At 48.5% G+C, this 11,868-nt stretch overlaps 1 protein-coding gene across 2 annotated transcripts in view; it reads left to right on the top strand.

Moving 5' to 3' along the window:
* The first annotated feature begins 4,483 nt into the window (after positions 1-4,483).
* The window catches only part of LOC130482942 (pre-B-cell leukemia transcription factor 4-like), a 45,523-nt gene continuing 38,138 nt past the window's right edge, over positions 4,484-11,868 (top strand). The window contains exon 1 of one of the 2 annotated variants that reach the window (XM_056855823.1): positions 4,484-4,671. In XM_056855823.1, coding sequence (XP_056711801.1) covers positions 4,484-4,671 — 188 coding nt within the window. The remainder of the gene's footprint in view (positions 4,672-11,868) is intronic. The other variant, XM_056855830.1, reaches the window with a different exon arrangement.

The raw sequence follows: 11,868 nt of genomic DNA, 5'->3' as shown, positions 1-11,868 counted from the left end.
ACCTTTTTAGATGGTCATTTCCCCTATCCGAATTCTCAAAACTTAAAAATAAGTCCCGTGCAGAATTTTGGGAACTCGGATGGTGAAAAAAAAAAAAAAGTGCATATAGAGAGCTGCAAACCCAGGGCAAAACCTCCCATGCACAAATGGCATTGTGGTTTAATGGCTGCAGATAATTTTATATCTCTATGGACATTTATGCATGGGAGGTTTTGCCTTGTGTGGCGGTACCCTTTCATATATGGACTATTGGCACACCATCTATTGGACCTAATGGGATGCAGAGAGATACACAGCACCGCACTCCAAAGCATAGGAGCACCTCAGACACCCCACTGGACTTTGCTGTACGGAGCCAGCAGGACCCTGCAGATGGCAAGCAGCACTTTGAAACCAGGAAAGGAAGTGGCCTGAACTCCATCTTGGATGTGGTTGCACAGCAGAACAACTGCCTTTGGATTCTCTTCCTGCATCCTTCTGCCTGTGACTCTCCTCTGGAAAGGCTGCCTTCATGGATGCGCTTTTGCATAACCAAGAAGGTGGCCAGCATATCAAGATCTGCCTAACGACTTCAGCCTCAGAACAATGGCATTTCCCCCTTCCACACCTTGCATTCTTTCGTTGGGATAGTCTGGGCGGAGACTAATCCCATCTCCCCATTCATTCCCCTTCCTCTCTCTCCTCCCAGTTCCTGCCAGCTGTCAATCTCACAATCAATCGGTACTTGACAGCCATCAATAATCCTCCCACATTCCGATCACCCTAGCACCCATCCTTTCACCCACCAATTTTCCCCCACCTAAGCAGCAATCTTGCCTTTGTGCTCTCTCGCTCACATGCTCAGTGACCTGGTGCTTGCCCAGGAGACCTTTACCTTTAGAGAACACGTTGGTCCCCTGCGTGGTCTTCCCCCCATCTTCAGCAGCAGCTTCTCTCTCTGGAACCCCGCAGGATAGGTAGCTACTGAGTTCTTTGTGCTGTCCCTATAGGGTTCTTGTGTGTATGTGTGTGTTTTAATAAATTCTGTTTTGTTTTGAACTTAATTGGCTTCCTACAACGTTTGTTCCACTGGTTCGCTCACCCTTGTTATACAAAGATCAAAGATTCCGCAAAAGCCTCTTGTCAGAGCTCTAAAATTTGTCTCCAAAATTGACTCCCCCATTTAATATTGGAGACACCAGCATTCCCTGTAACCCTTGGATTCACCACTTTCTAGATGCACATTTTCCCCATCCAAATTCTCAAAACTAATAGGGCACTTTCACACATGCCGAATAATACACTTTCAAGGTACTTTGCAGCTGGATTTTACTGTGGCCATTTATGCTTGGTAATTACCAGCACGTTCCAGGTTGAAGTGCCCAGCATTTTTTTAAATTTCTGACCAGCCATCACTGCGAAGCCTGCGCACGCCTGATTCACATTTCTTAAGAGCCCCTTTAACGTGACCTTTTGTATTTGTTCCGCCCCTGCCTCGAAGTATTTACTGAAGGAACCATGAAGAATCACAGCCACGGCTTAGCTATGCAAATGACCATTGCAAATGGCTATGCAACGAGGGACAGAAGGAGCAGGCGAGTTGGGAGGAGTGCAATTTGTTTGACTTTCTCCTCTTGCATGGGGACGGTGAATAGTCATTTTAAAGGGCTGATTTTTAAAAAGCAGCTTTGAGCGAGCATCACAATCAACCCTGCATAAATGGCCTGTGTGAAATCGCAAGATCCACTTGCGAACAATTGTTACAAGAGGATTGAAAGTGCATTATTCAGCATGCGTGAAAGCACCCATATGCCCTCAAGCAGAGTTTTGAGAACTGGAATGGGGGAAAATGCGCATCTAGAGAGCAGCAAAACAAGTGCCATGGCGCAGAGTGGTAAGCTGCAGTACTGCAGTCAAGCTCTGCTCACGACCTGAGTTTGATCCCAACGGAAGTTGGTTCCACGTAGCTGGCTCAAGGTTGACTCAGCCTTCCATCCTTCCGAGATCGGTAAAATGAGTACCCAGCATGCTGGGGGTAAAGGGAAAATGACTGGGGAAGGCACTGGCAAACCACCCTGTAAACAAAGTTTGCCTAGCAAACGTCGGGATGTGATGTCACCCCATGGGTCAGGAATGACCTGGTGCTTGCCCAGGGGACCTTTACCTTTAGAGAACAGCAAATCCAGGGCAACACCTCCCATGCACAAAAGGCATTGTGGTTTCCCGTCTGCAGGTACTTTGATATCTCTACAGCCGTGACAGTAACACAAGGCAATAAGAACAAAAGAAAAGCCCTGCTGGATCAGACCAAGGCCCATCAAGTCCAGCAGTCTGTTCACACAGTGGCCAACCAGGTGCCTCTAGGAAGCCCACAGACAAGACGACTGCAGCAGCATTGTCCTGCCCGAGTTCCACAGCACCTAATATATTAGGCGTGCTCCTCTGATCCTGGAGAGAATAGGGATGCATCATGACTAGTATCCATTTGGACTTGTAGCCATGGATAGCACTCTTCTCCATTTACATGTCCACTCCCCTCTTAAAGCCTTCCAACCATCACCGCATCCTGGGGCAGGGAGTTCCACAATTTAACGATGCGTTGTGTGAAGAAGTACTTCCTTTTATCTGTTTTGAATCACTCCCCCTCCATCTTCAGCAGATGACCCCACGTTCTGGTATTATGAGGGAGCAAAGCTTCTCCCTGTCCACTCTCTCCATGCCATGCATAATTTTATAGACCTCTATCATGTCCCCACTCAGCCGCCTTATTTCCAAGCTAAACAGCCCTAAGCGTTTTAACTAGGGTTGCCAACCTCCAGGTAGTAGCTTAGGGTTGCCAACCTCCAGGTACTGGCTGGAGATCTCCCGCTATTACAACTGATCTCCAGCCCATAGAGATCAGTTCACCTGGAGAAAATGGCCGCTTTGGCAATTGGACTCTCCGGCATTAAAGTCCCTCCCCTCCCCAAACCCCGCCCTCCTCAAGGCTCCGCCCCCAAAACCTCCCGCCCGTGGTGAAGAGGGACCTGGCAGCCCTAGTTTTAACCGCTCCTCATAAGGCAGTTGCTCTAGTCCCCTGATCGTTTAGTTTCTAATGAGGGAAGCAGTTTTGATATGGGCTGTTACCGCACTTGTATTCCCAGCAATGTATTAAGAGTTTGAAAATATTATAAAAAATACTGTTCGCACTTTCTGTGTATTCCCACCGATGTATTAAGAGTTTGAAAACGTTATAAAAAATACTGTTCGCACTTTGTTTGGCCCCTTGAGCTGTGAAGACGTCTTCCAACCATTTATAAGCCGTGGTATCCAAAAACCCTTTTAAAGCGATGTTTTTTACAACAGTGGGGGTTACCGCACTTGTATTCCCACCGATGTATTAAGAGTTTGAAAACATTATAAAAAATACTGTTCGCACTTTGTTTGGCCCCTTGAGCTGTGAAGACGTCGTCCAACCATTTATAAGCCGTGGCATCCAAAAACCCTTTTAAAGCGATGTTTTTTTACAACATTTTCAAACTCTTAATACTTTTCTGAGGCGACCCTTTCCTGGGGTGTGTGTGTGTTTGTGTGTGTGTGGGGGGACACTTTCAAGCAGAAGTTGTAGCGAAGCCTGACAGGAGACATTGATGAGGACGGGAACTGCTGGGGAGGGGGGCAGAGAGAGCGAGAGCGCGCGCGCGAGAAAGGAAAGCGTCCGTTGGAACCGTTGGAAGCCCCAACGGCGGCGGGGAGAGTTCGAACCGAGGCGAACAACCCGTCGGCCGAAAGGGGCGGTTTCGGGGCAGGGGGCGGGCCGGACTTTCGCCCCGCCCCCCGCCCCCCGCCCCCCGCCCCCCCGCGACTGGCAACTGCGTGTGTGTGTGTGTGTGGGGGGGGGGGAAGGGACGCCGTTTTATTTCCGAACTGGTGAAAAGGGGAAAGAGACGCGGCGTTGCTTCGCCGGGCGGCGGCTGAGGGAACCAGCCAACAAGCCCCTTGTGGAGGGAGGGGCTTGAACGGGGGGGGGGTCGCTGGGTCGCTCTGCCAGGGCGGCCTCGCGACTCCTCCCCAGCTCCGCCCCCACCGCCCGAGGCGGCGCTCGCGACTAGGCCGCGGCGAGCCGGGCTTTTGTCACAGAAGGGGGCGGAGCCGTTGCCCGGCAGGCGGCCGCGGAGGGGGGGGCGCGCGCTGGGCCTCGCTGTGCGGCCGAGAGGCGGGGGGGGGGGCTTTTGTCACAGAAGGGGGCGGAGCCGTTGCCCGGCAGGCGGCCGCCCGGGGAGGCGGGGCCCCGTCGCGCGACGGGGGCAGGGGGCGGGGCCAGACCGGGCGAAGAGGGGGGGGCGCGCTGGGGCCCTGTTGTATGGACGCGAGCGCGTGAGGCGGGGGAGAGGCCAGCGGGGGCTCCAGCCGCGCCGGGACTTCCCCCTCCCCCACCGCTCGAGGCGGCTCCCTCTCTCTCCCCCCTCCCTCTTCTTCCCCTCCCCCCCTCCCCCTCTTTCCCCGGCCCGCTCCAGCCTCCGCCATGGAGGAGGCGTCCCGGCTCCTCGCCGGGCTCCAGCCGCCTCCCGGGGCCGGCGGGGACCCCCCGCCCCACCGCCTCCAAGCGCCGCCGGGCCCGCCCCAGCCGGCCCCCGGGCTGCAGGACACGGGTGACATCTTGCAGCAGATCATGGCCATTACCGACCAGAGCCTGGACGAGGCGCAGGCCAGGTGAGGGGGGCTGCGAGGGGGAAGGCCATGCGGGGAGTGGGACTTTTTTTTTCCTGGGGGGGGAATGCCTGTGTATGTGGAGGGAGGAAACATCTGCTGTGGATTTTTGGGTTTCACTGGGCCTCTTAATTTTTTTTTTGGGGGGTGACCCGCCTCTGGCCTGCCAGGATGGGGGAGCAAGCCCTGCTGGGTATGGGGTCTGCGCTCTTGAAATCAAAGAGAGACTGAAGCTTTCGACACCCAGGGTTGTTTTTTTTTTTGGGGGGGGGAGAGCATTTGACGATGAGCAATTGGGAGTGATCGGACTTAGGCCTGGGTATGTGTCTGTCTGAACTTTGAGGTGGGAGGGGGGCTGGTGGTTATGCCCTGGGATCCGGCGGTGTTTCCATAAACAAAAGGTTTTCCGGATCGTCGGGGCTGGTAGCCCGTTCGCACCTTGCGCTAAGGCGGACTTGGATCTGCCCCCAGGTGAACCTATCCTGCTTTTGGGGGGTGGGGAGCTGTGGCTCAGTTTGCAGAACATCTCCTTGGCATGCAGAAGGTCCCAGGATCAATCCCCAGCATCTCCAGTTAAAGGGACTAAGCAAGTAGGTGATGTGAAAGACCCCTGCCTGAGACTGTTGGAGAGCCGCTGCCGGTCTGAGTAGACAATACTGACTTTGATTGACCAAGGGTCTGATTCAGTAGGGGAAGGGCCATACCTCTGTGGCAGAGCATCTGCTGGATATGCAGAAGGTCCCAGGTTCAATCCCTGGCACCTCCAGTTAAAGGGACCAGGCAAGTAGGTGGTGTGAAAGACCTCTGCCTGAGACCCTGGAGAACCGCTGCCGGTTTGAGTAGACAATACTGACTTTGATGGACCAAGGATCTGATTCAGTAGAAGGCAGCTTGCTTCATGTGTTCATGTGTGTTCCCTTTCCTACCCGCGTGTTCCTGCATGCTACGTATGTGTGTAAACACATGTGGGTGTCATACTCAAACTCTGATGCAGATAAAATATCTTATGCCTAAAAAAAAACAATACTGTAAAAAAAGAGCTGGGGTCACAACACTGGAAATCTGTCTTGGTTTGTAGTCTGGAGACAGGGCCTCGGCGTCTTGGGATCTGATGAAAGATCCCTTAGTCTGGCATAGTGTTTGTTCAATGTTAAGGTGAATGCCAGCTGCCTTAAGGACTGCTGAATGTTAACAGACTTGGTCCCAGATCCAAGAGATGTCCAAAATAATGTGCGGATTAATTCATTTGGGCAAAAAGAGAGAAATCTTTTTTTTTGTTTGGGGAAGGCGTCAGGAACGGATGCAAACCATACATGGAGGAGTCATGCCCCATGGTGGTGGGGGAATTGATCTCACAGTCTATTGTCCATTCATGCAGATGCCGTGAACAGAATAATTTAGTCTTTGGGGAGCCAATTGAGAAGATATGGTTTTGCTATTGAATGAGTACCATGGTCAGTACCTTTGGTGGGCACAGTTGGCAGGAGGCATTCATCTCAAGCACTGTGATGTAAAGTGTGTGTTTTTGTGATACCTGTCAGTGACGTAACTCTGAGCAGCCTACTGATTACTGTAGTATTTTTATTCTTCTGTGATTTGATGTTCTACAGTGTTTGCTTACTACAGTGTTCTATAGTGTTTGGTAGGGTGTTCGGCTGTTTGTGGCCAGATGACAGCTAAAATGGACAGTTGTCCCATGGACAACTTGTTGAACAATTCTTCTAAGTAAACGGCTTTCAGTTAGTATCGGTCTGTGCTGAATTGGTGAGTATGCTGGCCTTACTTACCGACTGCCAACGTTATGCTGGATATATAGTTCATCTATTGAAATGAGATGAAACGTTGGAGGGTTGTCACACACATTTAATATCTCTGCTTACTTTGATTTCAACCTTATCTGGCTTAGGTCTGGTGTTAGGAGCTGCATAGCATGCTAGAGTTGCAGCAGGCTAACTGTTCTAGCAGCATAAGAACATAAGGCCATGCTGGATCAGATCAAGGTCCATCAAGTCTGCTGGTCTGTTCACACAGTGGCCAACCAGGTGCCTCTGGGAAGCTCACAGACAAGACGACTGCAGCAGCATTATCCTGCCTGTGTTCCAAATCACCTAATATAATAGGCATGCTTCTATGACCTTACACAGTTCATGAGAGGGAGGGCATCTTGGCCATCTTCTGGGCATGGAGTAGGGGTCAATGGGGGTGTGTTGGGGAGGTAGTTGTGAATTTCCTGCATTGTGCAGGAGGTTGGATTAGATGACCCTGGTGGTCCCTTCCAACTCTATGATTCTATGATTCCGATCCTGGAGAGAATAGGTATGCATCATGACTAGTATCCATTTTGACTAGTAGCCATGAATAGCCCTCTCCTCCATGAACATGTCCACTCCCCTCTGAAAGCCTTCCAAATTGGCAGCCATCACCACATCCAGGGGCAGGGAGTTCCACAATTTAACTATGCATCTGATGAAGGGAACTTTGATTCTCGAAAAGCTCGTACCCTGAAAATCTTGTTGGTCTCTAAAGTGCTACTGGACTCATATCTAGCTGTTCTAGCACCATGACTATAAAGAAGTTTATTTTGGAGTAGTGTTTATTCCAGCCGGGTTTATATCAGTGATTAAAATTAGGGCTATGGTGGAATGCTTTGTGCCAAGCCAAGGTAAACATAGAGTGGGCTGGGAGAGCTTTTGTCTTTAGGATGGCAACTTCTCTCTTTCTTGTTCATGCTGTCCTCACTGATGCACTAAGAATATGGACTGGATGTAACTGTATGGCAGCCTGACAGATATGCCTCCAAAAGTCCACCCAGGTTTATGTGGGTCATCTCGGGCCTCAGAAAAAAAGCAGAACTCGTTCCCTGCACAGTTGCCTCCAGGTGATCCATACTTATTGAAATTTATTTATTTTATTAATTTAAAACATTTATTAGCCGCCTTTCTACCGTGTAGGAACCCAAGTCAGCTTACAATGTAACTAATAAAATACATAAAAACCTCAATTTAAAATCAATAATTTAAAATTGCCGGTAGGTATAAAAAGAGCCAGTGTGGTGTAGTGGTTAAGAGCGGTGGTTTGGAGCGGTGGACTCTGATCTGGAGAACCGGGTTTGATTCCCCACTCCTCCACAGGAGCGGTGGAGGCTAATCTGGTGAGCCGAGTTGGTTTCCCCATTCCTACACATGAACTCAGCTGGGTGACCGTGGGCTAGTCACAGCTCTCTTCGAGCTCTCTCAGCCACAGCTTCCTCACAGGGTGTGTGTTGTGGGGAAGGGAAGGTGATTGTAAGCCAGCTTGATTATTTCTTAAGTGGTAGAGAAAGTCAGCATATAAAAACCAACTGTTCTTCTTCTTCTACTTGCTTGTGTGCAACCAGGTAAGGTGCTAATTACAAATACTGCAAAGTGCTGTATGCTGAATGGGTCATAGGGCTTCATCACAGACCCAGCTGACCGACCACCCAGTGATGGAGTTGCCCAAGGTAGATGGAATGGTGGCGTTATAAATGTGGGCTGAGTATCCAGCTGGACACAGGCTGAAGCAACCATTGTAGTTCTTTGGCACGTGTAGACTTTTCACAGATTCTGGCTGTGAAAATTTAGCCTCTTTCCAATGACATTATGTATGGGCTGTCAAGTAATTTGCCAGTAACTTTTTTTTTTTGCTCCATCATCTGTTATTTTCCTGCAATTTGAATCAAATCTTGGACGCCTATTTATTCATCACAGAAGATGAGGATATTAGTAATGCAGCCTTGAGTGTTTCTTTGTACTGTGTGTGTGTGTTAAGTGCCGTCAAGTCGCTTCTGACTCATGACGACCCTATGAATCAATGTCCTCCAAAACTGCCCATCTTTAACAGTTTTGCTCAGGTCTTGCAAATTGAGGGCTGTGGCTTCCTTTATAGAGTCAATCCATGTCTTGTTGGGTCTTCCTCTTTTCCTGCTGCCTTCAACTTTTCCTAGCATGACTATCTTTTCCAGTGACTCTTGTCTTCTCATAATGTGACCAAAGTACTCAACTGATGCCAGTTGAGTCATTTTAGCTTCTAGGGTCAGTTCAGGCTGGATTTGATCTATAACGCTCTGATTTATTTTTTTGGGCCGTCCAGGGTATCCTTAACACTCTCCTTCAACACCACATTTCAAAGGAATCTACTTCCTTCCGATCAGCTTTCTTCATTGTCCAGCTTTCACACCCATACATAGTAACAGGGAATACGATGGCATGCATTAACTTAATCTTGGTTGCCAGTGACACCTCCTTACACTTCAGAATCTTTTCTAGCTCCTTCATGGCTGCCTTTCCCTGTCTCATTCTCCTGATTTCTTGGCTGCAGTCTCCCTTTTGGTTGTTGATGGAGCAACATATAGTTCTTCGTACTATGCATGGTAAAATATAACAAACTTGCTGCTGATTTGTATGTAAGTCATAATTTGAAACTGTTGTTCACAATTTCTTTTTGGGTGACGTATGTTTATTGGAGAGTTTTGGCTGAGTTCATATCAGTAAAATAAACCTAGAATATCATTTTACCTGTAAGGTTGTCACTGAGTTAAACTTGAGTATGGAGCATGAGTGTGGACTTATGGAGGATCCCCTTCCTCCTAGAGTTTTTCAATGCTCCTTCTCTAGAAAGCAGAATGGAGAACTTGGGGATATAGAATCATAGAGCTGGAAGGGATCACTAGGGTCATTGAGCCCCCTGCACAATGCACGAAATTCACAACTACCTTCTTCTTGGTGAGAGGAGGAGGAAAGTGGGGTTGGTACACCTGTGCATATAAGAGTACATAGAGAGCACAGAAGCAAAGCGCCTGCTTCTTAAGCTATCCCTACAAAATTACCTAAAGCCCATAAGAGAAAGTCATTGGTCAAAATCCGGTTGAGAATTTAGTCCACTGAAATCAATGGACCTGCCATGCCTGATTCTGTGTTGGCTTGTGGCCTTGATGGTACACCAGATCTAAACATTTGTGCCAAAATAATGCCACTGCATTATTAATGCAATGCCTTTATTTATATACAGCTTGAGTATCCCTTCCGGACTGCTTGGGACCAGAAGTGGTCTGTATTTTGGATCTTTCCGTGTACTGGAATATTTTGGAATTGTTGCATATACATAATGAGATATCCTGGGGATGGCACCCAAATTCATTTATGTTTTATATACACTTTATACGCATAGCCTGAATCTAATTTTAATTGGGGAAGGGCCGTGGCTCAGTGGTAGAGCATCTGCTAGGCATGCAGAAGGTCCCAGGCTCAATCCCCGGCATCTCCACTTAAAGGGACCAGGCAAGTAGGTGATGTGAAAGACCTCTGCCTGAGGCCCTGGAGAGCCGCTGCCAGCCAGAGAAGACAATACTAACTTTGATGGACCAAGGGTCTGATTCAGTAGAAGGCAGCTTCATGTGTTCAACAATATTTTTAATAATTTTGTGTACATTGAACCACCAGAAAGCAAAGGTGTAACTATCTCACTGGAATACCTATGTCAGCTGTTAAACAAGAGCAACAACAAATAACAAACAAACAACCTCAGGCTTTCAGTCACCACCTACGATGCAGTGTACACTGTATTTTATTTTTTTAGGTGAGAGGAAACAGGGAAAGCAGGCTGCACGGATCTGCCTGTAGGCCGGCTCGAAGGGTCCGGTTTTCGGATCAGTCCGGACATGGGCTGCCCAGATAAAGGATACTCTACCTATATTATTTTTAATCCTGCTGTTCAGCCAAACATTAGCTGCCAAAGTGGCTCGCAGGAGTCCAAATGGCAAAGTTCAGTGCAAAATGTTCCTTAGGGAGGAGTTTCACCTCTGAGCTAGATCCTGACCTGGCTTCTTCCAGCCCTCCCTCCAATGGTGCCATCTCTGGAAGCAGGGAAGAGGGGCCTTTCAGCTGGAGCCAGATGCTGGTACAATGGAGAGGTATTCTGTAATGTGTTGGTGTATACTCCGTATGCCCCTGCCTAACTAACACTTGGGAAGGCAGCATGGTACAGCCCGATCTCGTCAGATCTCAGAAGTTAAGCAGGGTCAGCCCTGGTTAGTATTTGGATGGGAGACCACCAAGGAATACCAGGGTTGCTGTGCAGAGGAAGGCACTGGCAAACCACCTCTGTTAGTCTCTTGCCATGAAAACCCCATAAGAGGTCGCCATAAGTCGGCTGCGACTTCACGGCACTTTACACACACACACAATTAACACTTAATACTGGGTTGTAGTTTGGAAATGTCAAACAGAGGCAAAAGATGTTCACATACTCCAAACGGAATTTTTGAGTATCAGTTCAGTAAATAGTCTAGCTCATAGAAATCTGCAAATTATTTAACCCAGATATTAAGAGGCAGTGTTCTGGACCTCCGTAACTTAAATAAATGCACAGATAGGAAACAACCTGCTTGACCTGAATAACTAGGTGCATTGCATGTCAGGGCTGTCGAACAGAATTGTGCGTGAAAAGCATTTCTGGAATATGACTAGAAAACTTTCTAGAATTACCTGTGGGGTTATTCTAGAGGATGATCAGGGGCCTGGAGACTAAGTCCTATGAGGATCAGCGGCCTGGAGACCAAGCCCTATGAGGAAAGGCTAAGGGAGTTGGGAACATTTAATCTGGAGAACAGGAGGTTTAGAGGGGACATGATTGCTCTCTTTAAGTATCTGAAGGGCTGTCACTTAGAGGAGGGAAGGGAGCAGAGGATAGGACCTGTAATAATGGGTTTAAATTGAGGGCAGAAAGGTACCGGCTGAATATTAGGAAAAACGTTTTTACTGTAAGAGTTGTTCAACAGTGGAATCAGCTACCTAGGGAGGCGGTGAGCTGCCCCTCACTGGCAGTCTTTAAGCAGAGCCTGGACAGACACTTGTCAGGGATGTTAGGCTGATCCTGCATTGAGTAGGGGGTTAGACTAGATGGCCTGTAGGGCTCCTTCCAACTCTGATTCTATGATTCTGTTTGATGAGATGCTAGTTTGAGCAATATATACTGTTTTAACAGAGGCACCGTAGCTTCTTTAGTTTCTTATAGGACTGAAATTAGTTATGGGCCATAACAGACCTGATGGAGGAAGGAAGACCGCATTATTTGAATTATTCCTCTTTCATGTGGTGCATTTGGTGTAGTAACAGTCCTTTAGTATGGATAGTACAAAACAAAGCATTGGTTAAAAGGAAGCCACAGTGTTTTCCAGTTGGT

Source organism: Euleptes europaea, chromosome 1 (genome assembly GCF_029931775.1).
Source record: "Euleptes europaea isolate rEulEur1 chromosome 1, rEulEur1.hap1, whole genome shotgun sequence".
Lineage (NCBI taxonomy): Eukaryota > Metazoa > Chordata > Lepidosauria > Squamata > Sphaerodactylidae > Euleptes > Euleptes europaea.
Note: the sequence above shows the minus strand (reverse complement) of the source record. Positions and strands in the feature narration are given on the sequence as shown.